This window comes from Larimichthys crocea, chromosome XXIV, assembly GCF_000972845.2.
Source record: "Larimichthys crocea isolate SSNF chromosome XXIV, L_crocea_2.0, whole genome shotgun sequence".
NCBI classification, from domain to species: Eukaryota; Metazoa; Chordata; class Actinopteri; family Sciaenidae; genus Larimichthys; species Larimichthys crocea.
Genome location: NC_040034.1, coordinates 12,172,240 through 12,192,318, shown reverse-complemented (window position 1 = coordinate 12,192,318; position 20,079 = coordinate 12,172,240). Strand labels below are relative to the sequence as shown.

Genomic DNA, 20,079 nt, shown 5'->3' with positions numbered 1-20,079 from the left:
GTCCAACAGTACAGTTACAAATTTAGATTTTCAAGTTCAGTTTGAGCACTACTGCTGGACTTTAATAAATATATAATGCAAGGTGTGGGAAAGCAAGTCATTAGAAACATTCACTAAACTCACACTTCCTCTTCTGGATAAAAAGAGGAACCAAAAAAATTCATTAGTTTGTATCGATGACACTACAACCACAAATAACAACAGAAATGGACATTCCCACACTTGTTTTAAAATATTTGGTCATTATTATAATGTTAGTGAATGAAGAGCAGAAAAGATAAATTTCAAACATGTGCAAAATACAAAACCAAGCCTCAATGATTGGAGCTTTAAATTCACATATCTGTAGCTTGTTCCAATGTAAAAATCTGTGTGTTAAGTGATTAACTGTAGATTATACCAAGTAAAGAAAACATCAAGTCCAGAAACAAAACTCAGCAAATTTCCATGGTATTAGCGTGACTGTTGAACATTTCTGTAATTTCAGTCAGATGTACTTTTCCCAATGACTGACTGGTTATACTGTGTCTGGGACTATTCAACATTTTTCTTGCTGACAGCTGTTTCATTTCTCTCTTCTGTAGGATTTCAGTTCAAACAGACACATAGACACAAAATGTACAATTATCTCAACATGTTTTCATTCACTAGAAGATCACAATTATGAAAAACATATGCGTATATTTGTGAATTATTATTAGATTATTAGACATTTCAACATACTGCACATTTGTACAGAATGAAAACATTATGTCATAACTTTTAATCTATCAATATACTTTTCATAGTTGCTGTTGTTATTGGGGTTAACTGTGAGTATGAATGATTCATTTCCCTTTTCTGAGAATTTCACTGTACATCACAAAGCATGAGGCTTGAAGTTTAAGAGGTTTTATTCAGAACTTTCTGTTCAGTTTTTTTTTTTTTTTTAGTATAAGGTAGGCGGAGCAGGTGGGTTGAAAACAAACAAAAAAGTAATAATGTTGAGATAAATATTTATACATTTTTTAAATTAAGCCCTTTAAAAATGTCAATTTCCTCCTTAAACAGAAATGTGTGAGCATTGAAAATATAAAATGTGTTATATGCACTGAACATCTTCAACTGATAAACAGTTATTTAGGGGTGGATCCATGCTGAGACACACTTCACAGATATAAAAGCAGGAGGCAAACACATTAACTGGCACAGCTGCAGCACTGCAATGGAGAATCCACAAAGATGGACAGATGACGAGCCGAAAATATCATTTCTACCAAAGATGTCTCAAGTTTTCTTCACTGGTGGATATTCTCAGTCTCGCTATAAAATATTTGGACGAGGTATGACTTTCAAATCTTCTACTGTCCCCATGTATCTTTATTTTTTTTTTCACTTTTTCTTCCTTTACTCAAATGTTATTGAATGAAAAGCATTGCTGAAGATTATTTATTAGGCTAGGTCTTACTATCAAGACTCAGTTATTGTAACTGCAAGGTTATATTTATTGTGGTTAATCATCTATCATATTATTAACGTCTATATAATCTTTATGAATTACAATATCAACAGGTGGAGATGGATCTAATCGACTGGTTTTACTCTGTCTGGGCCTGCTGAACGTTTTTCTTCTGATAGTTGCTGTTGTTATTGGGATTAACTGTGAGTATGAATGTTCATATAAGATGATTAATTTCCCTCCTCAGTCTGAGACAATATGACATGATTTGCAAGTGAGTTTTTAGTCAGTGCTTTCTGTGCAGTTTTGCAATGTCAAACCACAGACGAATCATACAAACATATCTCTTTGTGACAACCTCTTCAGGTGCCAAAGTCAAAGAGGGTTCCCTCCATGTTTCTCACTCAAATGTAACACCGCTCATCAATGAGCTGGACTACCTCCGTAAAAATCACAGTGATGTGATCAAAGCTGTAGAAGAGGCCAAGAACGAGTTAGACCGAGCTCTCAAAAACCACACGCAACTAAAGGAGAAAATTGAGCAGCAGAAGACTATCAATGACAATTATCAGAAACAGATTGAGGAGTTGCAAACAGAGAAGACAAATCTGAAGTCCAATGTATCAGCTTTGGGTCAGTTGTATTACAGTTTTTATTTAATCAATAACACATACTTAAAGGTACCTGAGTGATAAAGAATATTTTATTTCTCTTAGAGGCAAACTGTGGCAGATGTCCCCCCAGATGGATTCTTCTCAACTCATCCTGCTATTTCTTTTCTTACACTGAATCCCGTACTGCCAGAAAGAACTGGCAAGATAGCAGAGCAAACTGTATTACACGTGGAGCTGACCTGGTTGTGATCGATAACAAGGAAGAACAGGTGGGTTGAAAACAAACGACAAAGTGCTTCTGAAAATATCAGTAATAATAATGTTGAGATAAATGTTTAGACTTCTGAATTCTGCAATTAAGCTGTTTCTTTCTTTAACAGAAATTTGTGAGTGACACCATTGAAAATATGAAAGTAAGTTCTATCGAATGGGAGAATGGATTCTGGGTTGGTCTCAGGGACACACAGAGAGAGGGGACATGGGTCTGGATTAATAACGTCACAGAGGTGGAACAAAGGTGAGAGCTGCACTATTATACTCTTAATGCTATATTAACTGTGTATTATTATTTTACTTTATTTAATCATTTGATTTTCCAAAGGTACTGGGATGATGGAGAACCAAATAATGCTGGACACCATGGAGAAGACTGTGTTGTTGTGTATTATAAACCCAAAAATCCCTGGAAGACCCGCAACGATGTCAACTGCCAAACGGCTGCGAGACAATGGATATGTGAAATGACATCAAGCTAAAATCAGGATACTGCTCAAGCAGAAAACACAAGCATATGTTTGTAACAAAAAATGAATAAAATACATTTAACACATTGGTCTTGTATTTCTGTTTTTTTTCACCTTCAGCTATTATAAAAGTACACATATGTAGAGTTTTGTAGAATGAAGTGTAGATCAATATTATATTAGTGACAAACATCCATATTTAAGCCAGTCTTCAGGTTCACACATTATGCACGGTCCATCGTCAATCCAGATTAAATTTATTGAACTTATTAAACTATTGGATGGATGCGATAAAAGTTTCTACATGTCTCAATCAGAGTGAATTTTAATCATTTTTATCATCCCCTGACTTTTCATCGTACCTATAAAACTATTAACATTCTCATCAGCCTCAGCTGAACTGTGAGTTTGTCACTGTCACCAACGACCACTTTACTTCCGGTAGTGGCTACAGATACTTCTTGTACCACACTACTACTACTACTACTACTACTACTACTACTACTATTACTACTACTACACACTACTACTGACGACCGCTTTACCTCTTGAGCCATACTACTCTACCGCTCTACCTCCTCAGCAACAGGGGAAAAGTAAACAACACAGTTCTGTACACCAGTTTTTCTTCAACTTTTTATGCCACATGCCATCTGAGAAAGTATTACGCTCTCCAAGCACCACAATCATGACATATGTTAAAAATACAGCAATGTAGGCTTATGTAGGCTTAATAAGAACATTATTGTAACATTGTAACTCTGGCCAGCACTTTTCCTTCTAATATTTCCTGTTTTGAGCCACGACTGCAGTGTTTTTGAACAATTTGTTGTTGAAAACATGTGTGAGAATGTGACAGCGGGCTAATACCTGAAACAAAATATTACAGAAAATGCTTATTTTAAATTACATTCCAGCTATCTCATAGTTTATTTTCATTCAAAATATTGCATATGCACATACATACAGTACATAAATACAAAATGTAATATATATTTAAAATGAATATATTTCAGAGATTCCACCAAGTCCCACAGTTTGAGAAGCAGTGCTCCACACCATGAATTTTCCTTTCCAAAATATCCATCCAATAATAATAATAATAATAATAATAATAATAATAATAGGACTAATAATAATAATAATGATAATGATAATGAAATAGGTTCAATCACATCCTACACCATGCTGACAAAGGACCTGTTATGAACTGCTGAAGACCAATCAGCCTCCATACACAGAGCCGATGGTGAGCTGTCTCCCTTCATATCTCTTTTCTATAGTGTCATGTGTTTTTGTCATGTGGGACTTTTTCTCTACTTGTGTGCTTGCTACATCCTGTACATATGTGAAAGTAAATCTTACTCACCTTACCATAGTCACCACTAATACAAGTCACTTCTCCTTTCTCGTGAACTAGAATTGGACTGACTGGACTGACTGGAATTGACTGACTATTGTTGATGAGCTCAGCAACAGTAACTTTATAAGCATATATATATATACACACAGAACAGCGTCCTGGGAAATCATCTCTTGCATGCACTCTCAGACGACTGACAGTCAGAATGGTGAAGGGTCAAGTCTCAGGTAGCAATTTTGATGGTGTATTTAACCCATTGTATTGTGAAGAGGAAATTCAGGATAAGGATAATCCTCCTAATGGCCACGCGAACCAAGACATTAAACAAGGTAAGTTATTATTTACACAATGCACTCAGCCTATACAATAAAACATAGCTAAGTTAAGGGCGATGGGATCAGCATTAACATGTCTTGTTGGTACATTTTCTGACTTTGTGATATTCGTTTTCTCTCTGTCTAGTGTCCACCTATATGACACCTTGGAAACATAACAGACTGGCTGCAGTGAGCCTGGCAGTACTCGCTGCTATTCTGTTGATAGTTGATATCGGCCTGGGGGTCCACTGTAAGTCAATGTTTCTGTCTATGATGCTTGATTAGGGCATCAGCTAATGATTTTTTTCATTATTAAATAATCTGAATATTTTCTCAATTAATCACTTGTATGCAACATTAGAAAATCATCACAGTTTCTTAGAGGCTAAGGTGATGTCAACAAATATTTTGTCTGACCAGCAGTCCAAACCCAAATGTATGCAATTAACTAGAATGTATTCATTTGAGATCCAGAAAAAGATAAGTAAGAAAGATTGTTAATAATTTTAGAGTGATTTCCTGTAAAAAACAAAAGTATTGTTTAGTGAGTTAGATATAAATATGTGTCATATATGTTTTGTCTGCAAGTAGGAGGAGGATTTCAGTGACACTTTTTGTCTCTGACATTTACAGACCGTGAACTCAAAGATACCCACCTCACACTTAACGATACAGAACGCATTGGCGATGAGCTGACCAAACTCCACGATACGTACAAAACCGCAATTAAAACCATGAACGATTACAAGAAGCAGCTGGAAGCTGAGAAGAGTGATCAGACAGAAACCAACTGGGAGTTTGAACACCAGACAAAGAGAAGAACAAACTTTGAAGCGCAGATTGCCAAACTGAGTCCGGACATTACAGCACTTAGATATTCTTCACCAATGATTGGTGAGATCTGTTTTACTATTCTTACACATCATGAAAATGTGTTTTTATAGCGTCAGATGTTTGTGTCATTTACTGTTATTTTCTTTGGCAACAGCGGATGGCTGCAGACACTGTCCACCAGGATGGATTTTGATGAACTCAGTGTGTTACTACTTCTCTTACACTGATGATGCTTTGTCGAGAACATGGCAAAGAGCCAGAGACTTCTGCCAGATCTATGGAGGTGACCTTGCAGTGATTGACAGCAAAGACAAAGAGGTAGATAATCAAAATTTAATTAATATTTCTTTGCAACCCTGTTCATAGAGGTTTTATGTGTTTTTTAATTCTTTTGTGTGTGTGTGTGTGTGTGTGTGTGTGTGTGTGTGTGTGTGTGTGTGTGTGTGTGTTAGAAATCAATTGTAAGTCACTTAAATAAAAACAACAGAAAGACCGACTTCTGGATTGGACTAAAAGATCCCAACGAGGCAGGGACTTGGACATGGGTGGATGGAAGAATGCTGGCTGAGGGGTAAGACTTAATTATGTTACATGTTGCATTTGTATGAAATCGTCAGCATAAGGTCGCACAGCTTAGTCAGTTTCCGGTACATCCACTCAGATGTCATGCAGTAAAGCTCTCCAAGACTGCATTTTTTTCTTTTTTTTATTATCATTTGATTGGAAAACCATAACGTTGACTGAGAGAAGTAGCGTGTAAAGTAACCTATCATTTGCATTTCCATTGCAGGTACTGGAAAGACGGAGAACCAAACAATGTCAGTGATAATTATGAGGACTGTGCAGCAGTGTATCCTGTAATAAATTTCTTCAAGGCTTGGACCGATTACAGATGTACAAACAAGATGAATTGGATTTGTGAAAAAGCTCCAACTTCTTTGAGCTAACAGTGCATGTTTACTGCATTTGCTAACAAGTTTATCTGTTTGCATAGTTTACTTCACCTGAGTGACCTTCAAGCATCCTCTGATATTTTCTAGAAAGAACCGAAATTTTACAAAATCACTATTTTGATTTTTTATGCACGTTACTACTACATAAATCGTACAATTTGATAACACTTTGTGGCAAAATATGGTGCCATGCAGGTGCAGCTCTCGAGATTTGTTAACAAAAATTGACTTAGCTTCTGTACTGCACAGTGGTCTCACTGTTTTTTGTTGTTTTTCTTTTTACCAAAATGTACCAATCAGACTAATGCACCAACTTCTTAGCATTTTAATAACTGCTGTACTGATGTCTGCTAACACTGCAATAAAAATAACTATCCAAATGTCATAGTGTTGAGTTTTTGTGAGTTATACAACTAATGGTTTCATTCATTGTTAGAAAATAATTCAGTAATGTTTTATAAATCTGTAACAATGAGGCATGTTTGTAAATGTTATGTTTTTAAAAAAGAGTTTTAGTGTTTAAATCAGGTCTGCAGTTGTGAGGGTAAAAAGGTCAACTCAAGTACACAAAAGGCTTAATATTATTTCAGAGCAACTGTATCAATCAATGAGGGGAAACAAGGTGACCAAACTACTTATCGTCTGCATTTACCACTATGTCCCTGCTTATTAATGACCTGTAGAGAATGAATAAACGATTTATTAACCAACCATTAAATAAAACAAAGACCTGTGTGACTTTAGAAAGTGGTACTGATGTACGTACAGTACAGGTTAGCCCAGTCAGTATCTTTAGAGATAAAACAAAGAAAAAAATGTATATGAAGACCTATATGAACCAAACAAAGGTGACAATTGATGTCTTCAAGAAACTGTTTAAAACTCACCTGTTAACTTGGCATTAAAAGGTGATTTATAAAATACGTTTACTCACTCATGTGCTGCCCTATATCTTAATGTGTCCTCTAGGCATACAGGGCATAACATGTTAATTACTGAGCATTAGAGGTACTGGTAGACAGATTTTAATACTGTCAAACAGAACCAGGCTAGCTGTTCCCCCATTTTCAGTCTTTATGCTCTTTATGTCTCATTAACTTTCCAAAATGTCAAACTGTTATTTTAAGAGATTTAGAGTTTACTCAAATGGCCAGCTGTAAAAAGTCAACAAAGACATACAAAAGAAAATGGAAGTACGTTACAACAGCAAAAGCTCTGTAGTAGTAGATCTGTAGTAAATTCAGTTTATCTAATGTTGGTCTGAAAATGCTGATAACGCAATTTTAGACACAATGATGTCCAACGACGCAGCAATCTGCATAGACTTATAAACATATAATATGCTAAACATAGTGTCAGCAGTCTAAGATTTTAAACATATTAAGATTTGTTGTAAAAAAAAATGAGCCATATGACACTTCTGCTGACATTCACAGCACAGTGATTATTTCGTACTTACAACATTATTTATATCAGAGATTAAGTGACATTTTAACTGCACACAAAGGCCTTAGCATCCAGACCAGGGTCCAACACACACACACACACACACACACACACACACACACACACACACACACACACCTTATCACTGGTGACAAACAGGAGACAAACAGGTCGATAGGTGCTATTTGCACCAGTATAATGGACAGCTCGCAGTCGCAGTCAGATCCTGAGGAGGAAATGTCATTTGAAAAGAAAATTTCTCAAGATTTCAGCACAGATGGGTTTTCAGGCTCTCGCCATCAAACATTTGGACGAGGTACAACTAACTTTAAAATCAAATGTTTTGTAGTTTCTGACCAATGTCCTACTTCGTTTATATCTCAACTGTACTATTTTCTCTTTCGAAGTGACTCTGTGTGTCTTTATTCAGTGAGTTGTGAGTTTATTCACTAACTTAAATTGAAATGTATGTAAAACATGGTTGAATATCATCTTTAAATATATTCTTTGGTTTTCAGTTTTAATTTTTCTTTCCTACAATCATGTCTAATTTCTCTGTAACTTCTTACAAGGTATAAAAGTCACCATGATAATGCTCTTATTATTTTATTTTGCAGATCTACATTAGTAGTAGTAACATTATCAAGATCTGTTTACAGAGAGAGGTGGATTTCCACACCACCGACTGGTTATACTGAGTCTGGGCCTGTTGAATGCAGTTCTGCTGATAGCTGCTATTGTCGTCGGGATTTACTGTAAGTAAAGAAAAATGCTGATTTCCTGTGTATGATGTTTAATTCTTCTTCGGCATAATGTGACTCATATAACTGACTTGACATTACACAATATCACGATATGGTTATGTAAGCTTAATGTTCCTGTTGTAGTCAGATTAATTGCATAATATTGGCTCAAGTATTAATATCTCGTACAACATCCAGGGGCCATTTTTCTTGCGTGCATCTCACCCACTGTGATTTGATGTGTATCTAAGTTTGCAATAAATGAAATTAAATCACTCTGTCAACAAATATTAGGAATATTTTGGTCTGTAAAGTGTCAGAAAATAGAGAATAATTACCATTCTAAGTGATCAGTGCTTAAAATGACCTCCTCAAGTTGTTTTTGCTCGGACAACAGTTGAGAAACCAAAGGTATTCCCTCATTCCTCTTCACAGCAGCCATTTTGACATGAAAGTAGTAGTAGAAGTAGGTCGAACACAGATGTTACCAGTGATAATAATTAATGTTCAGTTCCATTCAGATCAAACAGAGTCAGGGTGCTGCTGTGGTGCTTGTTGGCTCACTAGAAAGTCTCTGCAGCACTAAATGGAACAGAGTATCATTGGTAACACCTGTGTTGATCCTACTGTTTCATGTCAAACTAGCTGCTGTGAAAAGGGTCTACTGTAGCTCTTACTGGAAGTTGTGGGACAGACATTTTTAAAACGAGACTAAAAGTCTACAGCCATGTAAGCAGCTCTGTGAGTCAGTACTTAACTACATCTGTGCACAAGCTAAATGTCAGCATCGTGTTAACATGTTCACACTAACCCTAACGTGCTGATGTTAAGCAGAAAAAAATGCTTTGCAAAATTTATTATATAGTTGATTATGATAGTTATTTCTTCACAAACCATAAAAGAGTTGGACAAATTTAAGAGTCTGAAAAGCTGGTGGTGCAAGATGAAAAGTTGGGGGATCAGTAAACTTGCCATAACTGCAATTGCATAGCAATCAGTTCACTTAAAACCATAAATATCTATCTCATGGTGGCACTATAAAGTCAGGGGATCACCAACATGTGTAAAATACATTATCTGAGAGTCAATTGAATGTCCGTACAAAATTTCAGTCAGAACCACGATGGACCACCAGACATATTAATATTGTATTGTGCCATGCTCTGTTCGTGTGGCTAAAAGAAAAACTTGACCTCACATTCCAGTTTTGCTACAATTCCTCCTTCTCTTTGTTACTACGAGTTTTTATGCCTCAGGTGCCAAAGCCAAACATGATTACCTTCTGGCTCCTGACTCAGCTTCTGCACCGCTCATCATTGAGATGAACTATCTTCGCAACTACAGCAATGTCATCAAAGCTAAAGTGGATGCACAGACAGAGTTACACAAACGACGTGCCAACCATGTGACACTAAAGATGCAGGTGAAGGAGCAGAAGATCATCACTGACAGACTTCAAGGACAGATTGAGACACTACATAAAGAGAAGGCAAATCTGGAGTCTAACAAAACACTCTTAGGTATGGCAGACTTACAACCTGTCTTTGGTGGCAAACAGTCCTGCATGTGTTTAAAATCTGATGATTTATGTATCATTTCCAGAAAATATTAAAAATGGTTTAATACAATACGTGTTTGACTTTTTCTGATCTCCTGTTGCAACAGAGGAAAACTGTGGCAGATGCCGACCAGGATGGCTTTTTCGTAAATCATCCTGCTATTATTTTTCTTCTCTTCATGCGTCCAACTCTAAAAAGAACTGGATGGGCAGCAGAGCACACTGCAAGAACGAAGGGGGCGACCTGCTTGTGATCAATAACTTGGAAGAACAGGTAGGTCAAAAAAATAAAAAATAAAGAACGGATTCAGTCTTTTGAAGTCCCATTGATCAAGTTGAATATCTTCATGATATTTTGTTTAAGGTTATCATAGGTGAACCTGCAGAGCAATGCTGTGAAGTTTTCAGTTATGCAAAAACTGTACAACTCATTCCCACAGGCAAAGTAGTATGAACAATGCTGTGTTAAATGACAAAAAGATGTGTCCTTACTACATGTGTTGTTATTTCAACTAGCTGAATCGACATGTTGGATCATATTTATCTTGGACGTTAAAGCCTCTGAACACTCAGTTTCAAATCTTAAGTATTTCCTTGTAAGATTACACGGGCTATAACAGGTATTTTTTATAATAATGTATCAAATCACAATGTGAAAACAATGTGATAATGTAGTGGCATTGGTGAACCTACAGAGAAACGGCAGCCCTATCTCTACTTTACTTTACGGTTTCATTAACTGTTTGGCCTGCAACTTGTTTTTCTGTTTTTATTTACTCTCACCGCTCTCATTTCATCAGTGTAATTTTTGGCCGCAGCAGCCTGCAGTGAAAAAACTCTAAAATACTATATTTCCCTCAAGAATTAGTAGGAACCAAAAACAAGACAAAGAGTGATACTGGACTAGAATACTTAATGATACATACAATTAATTACAACATTTTAGTAATCTTTGTAACTGCTGGATTTGTAATTGTCACAATTTGATTCATGCATCACTACCTCCTGATTGGAGCACAGAAGTAACAGGACTATATGACATCAGATTTTTTTTTTTTTCATTTGAGCTCTTCAAACCAGTGGGAAAATACTAGGAAACATTGTGTGATAAAATTATTTTCAGAAGCTTTTTAAAGGCCTTTAAAGCCTATGATCAGATATATGACTAGAAAATTTGCAAGGTACTAACTCCTGTGTTTGCTTTCTTAATCAAACACAGTTACTTATAAGTAACAACCTTCCAAAGATGAGCAGCAATGGTGTGTGGTGGCAGAACGGATTTTGGATAGGCCTCACTGATGTAGTGACGGAGGGGACGTGGGTCTGGATTAACAATGTGACTGAGGTGCAAACAATGTAAGCATCAGCTCACAGACTGTTGACACTTACTATATATACTATGTATAGCTTTGTGACAATATCATCTTGACTAGCAAATATACAGAACTTAATTCTTGTATGAATTATTTCAATTTATCCAAGGTACTGGAAAGATGGATACCCTAAGAACGAAGGACGTCAGTCTGCACGCTGTGCTGCGTTGCTTTACTATGCGGACGGCAGGAGGACATGGTATAACGGACACTGCCAAAACCATTACTATAACTGGATTTGTGAGATGGAGCCATACTTAACCCCTCAAATCACATTAACTTGACACTGTATGTATGTGGTCATTTGTCTGGTACACTAACTACATACATAAAATACTAACAGACATCTGTGTGCAGTGCTAGTGGAACAATACAAGCAAAGAAACACAGCTCACTACACACATCTGTTCATTGTACCGTTTAATGAATTTGTTGATACATCTGATAAAGTCTATAAGAAATGTGATGAAGCACAATATGTCCTGATGTATATGGAAGAAAATGTCTGCTGTCCATGTAATGATTTGTATGAAATCATGCTTGACTAAATAAAATAAAACATAACACCTAAAAAAAATGTCTTCCAAAGCTTGGCTGTTTGAATACATTAGAAATCATGTGGTGATCGGGAAATGGCTTCTGTTCTTCAAATGACCTGAAATCCCCCCACCTGTAAATATTTAACAAAATAACCTGATTTTCTGTTTGTAATGTTACACACACACACACACACACACACACACACACACACACACACACACACACACACACACACACAGGGCAATGTCCTAACAAATAACCTCTCCCGGACAAACAAGTCAGACTGCTCTAATCTGAACAGTCAAAATGGAGGACAGAGAAAGTTCAGGTGGCATTTTTAATGGTACGTATAACAAAATAATTAGTCAAGAAGACTTCGGCACAGATGAGCACCCTCTCTACTCAAACCAAGAGAAGCAACAAGGTATGAAAAGTGAATGAATGACTTAGTACAATCATTAAGAATCTGCTTATGTATAATCTGTTATTTGATACCGATGCCAGACTCTAAAACAGGATACGAGTGTACAAGAGTATACAAGCATATTACTATTATTGCTAAGTTTGCTATGTATTGTTAATTTCTATGCCAATCCTAACATTGTATTGTTTTGCTTAGTATCACCTTAGGAATATACAGATAAGAGACAAAATAATGCATCCTTGTATTTAGAGTACCTTTGTCAAATGTCTGAATATTATTTTGATGATACTTAAATGTTACTATGCTGTGATGCAGTTAATGGCTCTCATATTAATCCTCTGTGTAGTGTCCGTGTCCATGGTGGGACCTGAGTCCAGTTTGGATCACCACAAAGTGCTCACAGCAGGCCTGGCAGTGCTCGCTGTCATTCTTCTGGCAGTTGATATTGGCCTGGGAGTCTATTGTAAGTCACATTCATTTAGTGGACACAAACATAATTTTAAAATGAATGTTAATGTTATGTCTGCTAGCAACTACTTGTTTCCCATATTAACCTTATAAAGCGGCTGAGTTCCTGGCTAAACCTTGTTTATGCTGCCCCCAAGTGATTAAAAAAAAATCAATAAATGCAGTTTATAGTTTATAAGACAGATAAGATATAAGATATATGTCACACATTATATTTCTTACAGCTCAGCAGCACCCTGCTGTGAGCTAATTCTGTATGACACTTTGCAAAAAGGACATGCACACTAATACACTAATATAAATACTAATATAATAAAATAGCTAATTCAATTCGATGCGAATCTGTATCAAATCAAATCTAATTTTATTTTTTATAGCCCAAAGTCACAAAGTACATTTGCCTCGGAGGGCTTTACAATCTGTACAGGGAGTGACACCCTCTGCCCTTAGACCCTCGGGTCGAGTGAGGAAAAACTTGCCCACAAAAAAACATTTTAACAGGGAAAAAAGGTGGAAGAAACCTCAGGAAGAGCCACAGAGGAGGGATCCCTCTCCCAGGACGGACAGACGTGCAATAGATGTCACGTGTACAGGACAAATCAACACAAACATATTGTACAATTACAATGACTGATAAAATGATAATGAATTACAATGAATGATAATATGATTACAGTAGCAGTGGAACTTGTGATAGAAATAGAGAGACACAGATGCACAGCAGCAGCAGCAAATCATCAACTAACTATAAACTGTAATGGAGATATGGCAGCAATAATGACAGTGGTAATATGTGTAGTGGACGTCATGCAGGACCACAGTAGCAGCCACGATCTATGAAAACCTCCTGGACGAGAGAGCACAGAAACTCCAGGGAAGAAGTTTAGTTAGTAACGTGCATTAATGAGACATGTATGTTTACAGATGGTGGTGGTAATGGACAGAGAGAGAGCGTTTTCAGTAAGGGAGATGTGACTGCATCTTCAACCAATACCGTGCCTGACTAGGCATAACCCTGAGAAAGAGAGAGACAGAGACAAAGACAGAGAGAGACAAAGAGAGACAGACAGAGATAGAGAGAGGGGAGGGAGGGGCAGTCTAATCCTATGGCAGCATAACTAAGGGATGACCTGAGTCAGCTCTAACTATAAGCTCTATCAAAAAGGAAAGTCTTAGGTCTACTCTTAAAGGCGTTGTCCGTGTCTGCCTCCCGAACCCAGAATGGTAGTTTGTTCTGTATGTCTAAACTTAATGTCTGACTGACATCAAGAGTAAAAAAAAAATTGTAATTGATGAATGTATTAATGAAATGAAATTAATGAAAAAGTTACCTGTGGACTAACAATGTTAATATATTCATGTTTATAAATTCTAACATTATAACATGTGCCGTAAAAAGTGTAAACAAATGTTGAAAATGCTTTTAAAAAACTGAGACTTCACTACATCTTTCCTACTTACAGATAACAAACTTACTGATGGGCACCGTATCATAACGGACATCAGCAGTGAGGTGGCCAAACTGCAGGCTACTTACAACGCTATAATCCACAGTAGGGATGAAGCCAAGGAACAGTTGGCAAAAGAGATCAGTGATCAGCGACTAACTGAGTGGGAGCTTGACCACCAGAAGAGCAGAATCAAAGACTACAGAGGGCAGGTTGACAGAATTCAAACGGAAATTGCAGTGATGAAATCCCACATGCCAATGATTAGTGAGAGCTTTTCTTTTTTTTTTTACTAATTGTTTGTGTTATCAAGGTATAAATGCAGAATTATTGTGACCCAAAACAACCGTTTCATTTTCTTTGGTAACAGAGGAGGGTTGCAGACACTGTTTACCAGGATGGTCTTACATGAGCTCAGTGTGTTTCTACATCGCTTTCTCTGAGAGTCATTCACGCAGTTCGTGGCAGGAAGCCAGACAGTACTGCACGAAACAAGGAGGCGATTTGGCAGTGATAAATAGCAGAGAGAGACATGTAAGAACTTAGTCAACACATTGATATTTGCTTTTCTTATATGTAACACTCTATATTTTATTTTTGAGCAGTTGTATTTCATCCAACAAAAATAACGAATCTTCATGTGTGTGTGTGTATTTGTGCATTTCTGATGTCATCAGCTGGCGCTAGCTGAACTGATAAATAATTATCAAGACCGTTCAAGATCAATAAGCCAGAGTGGCTACTGGATTGGACTGAGAGATGTGGAGATGGAAGGAACCTGGAAATGGCTGGATGGAACAGTAATGACTGAGGGGTAACTGGAAAATACAAAACTCACTGGGTTAAATATTGTAGGAATATGAAATACCGACATTATTAAGTAATTAATTTGTTTAAATATGCACTGACAAATGTGTTAACATTATTTGTTTCAGGTACTGGAATGATGGAGAGCCCAACAACCAGGGTAATGAGGACTGTGCGGCTATGTATCCCAGAAGCAACCCCTTTAAGGCCTGGAACGATGCTCCATGTTCTTATGACCTGAAATGGATTTGTGAAATGGCACCAAGATCTGCATTTCAGATCTAATGAATGAAATGAAGAGTTAAGTCCGCATTAGAGATTTTTTTCATTTTCTGAATTGTTCTTTTTATTGTCACATCAATATTTGTTGAGACTACAAAATGGCAAGGAAGTTCAAATACGAAAAATACATCTGATTTATGAAATGAACCATAAAATGTCTTAATTATCTTATTGTAATAAATAAAATATTTACCTTTACTATATACATATATATAGCACTACTATACACCCAACTTTACATCAACTGTAATTCTTATAAATGTCATTTATCATTGACTTAACTGCTGGAGCTAGGCATTCTGGTTCAAGCAACAGCTGTTATCTTGGGCTTTTCACACCCAGCGGTTGCAGGCATTTACTTTGAACGCTGTGAAAAGCAAAAAACTACCAATGACCAGGGTTTCTGTAAAAGGAAAATGGCCAGGATATTATCTGAAAATGCACCAGATAGGACTGTCTCCAATGAGACAACACACAGTTAAACCATGTTACAGGTGTACCTAATAAACTGGGAATCAAGTGTATGCGTACCATTTGATAAATAAACACAAACCAAAAACAGACCATTTGTAGATGACTTCATGTTTTGAAGCCTGCAGTGTCTCTGATCTCCGACAACTACATAATTCAATCCAAATTCATGGTTGGACGCTCACAGCGCTGCAAAGTGCTGCCGAAGTTGCTTAAGAAGCTGCTGAGTGTCGACGTGCTCGGGAAAGGAGTCCTCAGACTTTTGGGCCGCAGTGTAGCTGCTCTGGAGGTCTCCGATCTGGACAGAGATAAAAACATCACTCTGGGAGACTGTATCATGGCGATTATAGTTTGTCTTTTCATCCGCTGCACTGTTCAGATGAATTAAATAGCAATAAGTTACCTTTTCAGAGAGAATGGAGAGATTGAAGTGTGGCTCATACATGTGAGGGGCCAGTGATGCAGCAGTCTGCAGGAAGGCTTTAGACTTCAAAGACCACAGAAAGGACAATATTAATATTATCGACAATACAGTTCTATTTATCAAAATTCATATGGAAGAAGTAATCTGTATTCTCAAACTTAGAGGATGGTTGCGTCAGACTAAATCACTACTTACTTACTCCTGTTTTATTATTCCTACAATTCTTCTACACTTTGTGAGAGTCTGTGAGACCAAAATTATCTTATATTCATGATGTTAATCCTAAATTAATCTGTCCAGCTCATGTTGTAACCGGTGTCTTACAGCTCAGTGAATTTATGGTGTGCAAGTGTAACCGTAAAATAAACACAGCACTGTGGGAACGGTTTCTAACAATCAATACTGTGCTGGGTGTGTTTGGGAAATATTCTCCGGTAATAGTGGCTACATTTAAGTTTATGATACCAGTGGCAGTTTAATGGTTCTTAAATAATGGGCTGAGTTACAATCATATGAGAGGATCTTAAAAAGGACACCAGTGATCTCACACCTCATTTTGTTACAGCGTAACTCAAAGTGCGACTCAAAGATACATCTTCACCTGTTCGATGCGACCTTTGCGCAGCTCCAGCACAGCCAGGTTGTTGTAGGCCTCAGCATGGTCGTTATTGAAAGCCAAAGCCAGTTTAAAACACTGGTAGGCCAATGTCAAATCCCCGATGCCCTGTAAACATACAACACGTGTGCTTTGTACCAACTTCTATTCATATGTTGTCATCTTGTGAGTTCTATGTATATGATTTATTTTAACTATAACCCATGTAAAGAGGTGGTACATATTAAATCACCAGACATTCTGGGATATTACTATCTCACCACAGCCACTTGTCCGATGTTGTACCACACGTCAGACTGTTCTTCATCATTGGCCACCAGGGCCAGAGCTCTCTCAAATGAGGACAGAGTCATGTCGTACTGCTGGGCGTAGAAGCAGCACAGGCCAAGGTTGTTATACAGCTGGCAGTTATACACCCCCATCTGGAGGAGCCGTCTAGCAATGGAAGAAGCTTATTGAGTCACATATGGGACATAACCGCTCATTACATACACTGTTGCAATTACACAAGTGTATCTGACCTGTAGAAGCGCAGAGCGATCTCAGGCTGGTCAGTGTAGAAGTGATTGCTGCCTATACAAGCTATAGCCTCCACGTGAGTGTTGTCCTGCTTCAAGACATCTTTGTAGTACTCTGTGGCTGATGAAATATTGTTCATCTCCTGTCACAATATCACAGTAGAGACACATCACATATGGCTTCCCTGTATCTGGAGGGAGGACTTTATAGTGAGGACCATGGTGACATACTGTACCTCGTGTATGCGAGCAATTCCTGTTAGAAGAGTAACCTCACCGGGAAAGTGGTCGAGGCCTTGCTTGAAAAGGTTGAGTGCTGTTATTGGTTGATCCATGCGCTGATATACCTGAGGGAAAACATAATTTATTAGCAAACCTTTGGCTCATAGAAAGAGAATTTCCCATTGTACATAATAATAATAATGCTATGATGTCTCTGTTGATACCTTTGCAAGGTAGAGATATGTATCCACCACCTCTTGGTGGTTGAGGGCAGATCTAAACTGTTTTTCTGCTTCTCGGTATAAACCGAGCCTGCAGAGGTCAAAGACATGAATTACAGGTTATAAAAATGCAATATGGTTTCATCAGACACAATGTGGATGTTTGTGAGTTACTTACCTGTAGTAGCATTTCCCCAGCTGAACTTTCCACCACCAGTCTTTAAACTGAGCATGTTCAGTAGCTTGAGCAGCCAAATCTAAAGCCTGGATGAGAAATAAAAAGTTTTGCAGTTTGAAAAATAGGAAACAATCTTACAATTTAATGCAGACCAACTCGATTTATATGTGATTTATTCAACACTTACATTTTTCACATCATTTTCATGATGGAAGATGAACTCAAACAGCGTCTGAGAAGAGAAATTATGATGTTACCTGATGTGTGGAAAACCAATGACAGTCATTCATTTTCACGAATCACAGTCTCTGTCTTACCCTGGATAAATTGGGCTTTTGGGAATACTTGGCCAGATTCAGTCTCGACAAGTTTATAAATGGTCCATCTGGATTAGTTAACATAGAGGCCTGAAGAAACAGTGGAATAAAATGTTTAAAAAGATCAAGACAAAGGTTTGAGCTCTGGTGAGAAAAGTGTAATTTGTTTCAGTCTGTCCAGACTGGCACAGTTTCAGACATATTTACTCACTGTTCCCAGACGGATGAATCTGCCAGACGCACTAGTGACAGGACGAGCAGTGCTTGCTGTGCGGGGGGTCTTAATGGCTTGCTCCATCGTCCCAGGACGTCCTGACTGTGTGCTGGGTCTCACAAATCCTGTTATAGGACGCCCTGATTGTGTCATAGGCCTAGAATACAGAAAAAATAAAAAAATAAAAATCAGATCAGGCATTTCTTCCTTCATCATGGCAGGCAGTAAACAGGCATTGTCTAGTAAACATTACCTTACAGCTGGTGTGGGACCTCCGCCCTGACTTGTTCCAGGAAGTCTCAGTGATGTTCCAGGTCCTGAAAGAAAGCCAAGTCTTATCAAGTGAACAAAGTTTCTTAACGTTAAGGCACTGAGAGGAGTTCAAACTTACGTGCAACCTGAGCAATAGAGCTCTCATCCAGCATCATCTCAGCAATCCCCTCCTGGTCGACCTCAACTTCATCTATGTATACCATCTCGGTAAGAGCGCGAGTTTTCAAGCTCCATGCAGCCTATGAAACACAAACAATGTTTACATTTTACAGATGGCTTTGGATATGGTGGTAAACATGCTACAGCTAAGACCAACATAAAGAAGGATGATAGAGCGAACAGCCTACAGTCATGGTTACCTCTGCGACGGGCAAGGAGGAGTCCTTAAGACAGTGTGCAGTGTGTTAATGAGAGAAGATGTGAATAAATGAGGAAAATGAGAAAATGAATGGAAGACAGCATGCAGGAAAAAAAACAATATGAAAAGGAAATGCAACACCAGGAATATGTTCAAGCAACAACTAGGAAAAATGATTATTTAAAGACGTGCAAGTAAATATAAGGTTACCTAAATTAAATTATAATAGACTACAGGGACTCCACTAATCAGGATTATACACCAGGTTCAAACAAACAGGCTTTCCTTAAGGGATAATCGCTAAAATGCTAGGCTAGCCCGGTGTTTCGGTTTAACGAGTGACCGTGTTAACTGGCGATAGTCAGCAGAATGCGTCTGTGGTTGCCGTAGTTACGACAGCCCTTGAAACCTACAATACGTAGCAGTCAGCACAAGGTACGAATCAGGTAGTTTTACGACATTGTAACATCGATGAAAAAACAAAAACAACCAAAAGACAAAGAGGCGTTCACGAGGACAGCTATGTATCTTGCTGTTTCGACGGCTGTCGTAACTACGACAACCACAGACACGTTCGGCTAACGGTCACCAATTAACACGGTCACTCGTTACACCGAAACACCAGCTAACTACATAGTACAGTACCTGGTCGTACGGACTGTCTTGTAATATTTTTGTGCAAATATCGGAACATTGTTGGAGCTTTCGCCTCCTGAAGTAGCTCCACGCCAGAAACAAAGGGTCCATCGTCACCTCCATCGCTTTGGTTGGTCGGTGTAAAAGTAGCGAGATGTAGCAAAGCTGGCGAGACCGAAGCTTCCTCTGTCGCTCGGCAACGGCGGAAGAGGATGGCGCTTCACTGACGTAATATCCTCTGATGAAATAAAATAAAATAAAATAATACAATTTAATAAAA

At 37.8% G+C, this 20,079-nt stretch overlaps 5 protein-coding genes across 6 annotated transcripts; 4 read left to right on the top strand and 1 right to left on the bottom strand.

Moving 5' to 3' along the window:
- Positions 1 to 1,160: 1,160 nt before the first annotated feature.
- Positions 1,161 to 2,875, top strand: LOC104921414 (CD209 antigen-like protein E). Its single transcript, XM_019253896.2, has 6 exons — positions 1,161 to 1,322; positions 1,552 to 1,641; positions 1,805 to 2,071; positions 2,155 to 2,321; positions 2,433 to 2,569; positions 2,654 to 2,875. The coding sequence occupies exons 1-6, from the start codon at positions 1,205 to 1,207 to the stop codon at positions 2,805 to 2,807; spliced, it is 933 nt and encodes a 310-aa protein (XP_019109441.2). The 5' UTR covers positions 1,161 to 1,204; the 3' UTR covers positions 2,808 to 2,875.
- A 1,328-nt stretch (positions 2,876 to 4,203) lies between these two features.
- On the top strand, positions 4,204 to 6,642 carry LOC104921363 (CD209 antigen-like). The gene is made up of 6 exons (XM_027275088.1): positions 4,204 to 4,487; positions 4,621 to 4,725; positions 5,109 to 5,369; positions 5,464 to 5,627; positions 5,762 to 5,880; positions 6,100 to 6,642. The coding sequence occupies exons 1-6, from the start codon at positions 4,364 to 4,366 to the stop codon at positions 6,254 to 6,256; spliced, it is 930 nt and encodes a 309-aa protein (XP_027130889.1). The 5' UTR covers positions 4,204 to 4,363; the 3' UTR covers positions 6,257 to 6,642.
- A 1,238-nt stretch (positions 6,643 to 7,880) lies between these two features.
- On the top strand, positions 7,881 to 11,959 carry LOC104921364 (C-type lectin domain family 4 member G-like). Of its 2 annotated transcripts, none has more exons than XM_019253600.2 (6): positions 7,881 to 8,024; positions 8,356 to 8,463; positions 9,708 to 9,971; positions 10,117 to 10,283; positions 11,229 to 11,365; positions 11,492 to 11,959. In XM_019253600.2, the coding sequence occupies exons 1-6, from the start codon at positions 7,907 to 7,909 to the stop codon at positions 11,664 to 11,666; spliced, it is 969 nt and encodes a 322-aa protein (XP_019109145.2). In that variant the 5' UTR covers positions 7,881 to 7,906; the 3' UTR covers positions 11,667 to 11,959. The 2 variants fall into 2 exon arrangements, with proteins under 2 accessions (XP_019109145.2, XP_010732177.3); XM_010733875.3 differs by having other exon boundaries at positions 7,882 to 8,024; positions 8,368 to 8,463.
- A 213-nt stretch (positions 11,960 to 12,172) lies between these two features.
- LOC104921365 (CD209 antigen-like protein 2) lies at positions 12,173 to 15,912 on the top strand. Its single transcript, XM_010733876.3, has 6 exons — positions 12,173 to 12,346; positions 12,693 to 12,809; positions 14,278 to 14,529; positions 14,633 to 14,796; positions 14,940 to 15,076; positions 15,198 to 15,912. Exons 1-6 carry the CDS (start codon positions 12,229 to 12,231, stop codon positions 15,352 to 15,354), a joined length of 945 nt encoding a protein of 314 aa, XP_010732178.1. The 5' UTR covers positions 12,173 to 12,228; the 3' UTR covers positions 15,355 to 15,912.
- Positions 15,913 to 15,978: 66 nt separating this feature from the next.
- ttc8 (tetratricopeptide repeat domain 8) lies at positions 15,979 to 20,017 on the bottom strand. The gene is made up of 14 exons (XM_010733877.3): positions 19,809 to 20,017; positions 18,924 to 19,044; positions 18,786 to 18,849; positions 18,530 to 18,689; positions 18,319 to 18,408; positions 18,189 to 18,233; positions 18,002 to 18,087; positions 17,827 to 17,914; positions 17,617 to 17,727; positions 17,384 to 17,523; positions 17,123 to 17,297; positions 16,848 to 16,970; positions 16,226 to 16,309; positions 15,979 to 16,120 (listed from the first exon to the last, which is right to left on the bottom strand). Exons 1-14 carry the CDS (start codon positions 19,920 to 19,922, stop codon positions 16,004 to 16,006), a joined length of 1,518 nt encoding a protein of 505 aa, XP_010732179.1. The 5' UTR covers positions 19,923 to 20,017; the 3' UTR covers positions 15,979 to 16,003.
- Positions 20,018 to 20,079: the final 62 nt, after the last annotated feature.

Coding starts and splice junctions, on each gene's coding strand:
- LOC104921364 (XM_019253600.2), top strand. CDS start 7,907: ATGGACAGCTCGCAGTCGCAGTCAGATCCTGAGGAGGAAATGTCATTT. Junction 9,972..10,116: donor GTCTAACAAAACACTCTTAG/GTATGGCAGACT, acceptor CTGTTGCAACAG/AGGAAAACTGTGGCAGATGC. Junction 10,284..11,228: donor TCAATAACTTGGAAGAACAG/GTAGGTCAAAAA, acceptor AATCAAACACAG/TTACTTATAAGTAACAACCT.
- ttc8 (XM_010733877.3), bottom strand. CDS start 19,922: ATGGAGGTGACGATGGACCCTTTGTTTCTGGCGTGGAGCTACTTCAGG. Junction 17,915..18,001: donor CTGGGGAAATGCTACTACAG/GTAAGTAACTCA, acceptor TGACCTCTGCAG/GCTCGGTTTATACCGAGAAG. Junction 16,971..17,122: donor ACATCGGACAAGTGGCTGTG/GTGAGATAGTAA, acceptor GTATGTTTACAG/GGCATCGGGGATTTGACATT.
- LOC104921414 (XM_019253896.2), top strand. CDS start 1,205: ATGGAGAATCCACAAAGATGGACAGATGACGAGCCGAAAATATCATTT. Junction 1,323..1,551: donor CTATAAAATATTTGGACGAG/GTATGACTTTCA, acceptor CAATATCAACAG/GTGGAGATGGATCTAATCGA. Junction 2,322..2,432: donor TCGATAACAAGGAAGAACAG/GTGGGTTGAAAA, acceptor TTTCTTTAACAG/AAATTTGTGAGTGACACCAT.
- LOC104921365 (XM_010733876.3), top strand. CDS start 12,229: ATGGAGGACAGAGAAAGTTCAGGTGGCATTTTTAATGGTACGTATAAC. Junction 12,810..14,277: donor TATTGGCCTGGGAGTCTATT/GTAAGTCACATT, acceptor TCCTACTTACAG/ATAACAAACTTACTGATGGG. Junction 14,530..14,632: donor ATCCCACATGCCAATGATTA/GTGAGAGCTTTT, acceptor CTTTGGTAACAG/AGGAGGGTTGCAGACACTGT.
- LOC104921363 (XM_027275088.1), top strand. CDS start 4,364: ATGGTGAAGGGTCAAGTCTCAGGTAGCAATTTTGATGGTGTATTTAAC. Junction 4,726..5,108: donor TATCGGCCTGGGGGTCCACT/GTAAGTCAATGT, acceptor TGACATTTACAG/ACCGTGAACTCAAAGATACC. Junction 5,881..6,099: donor GGAAGAATGCTGGCTGAGGG/GTAAGACTTAAT, acceptor TTTCCATTGCAG/GTACTGGAAAGACGGAGAAC.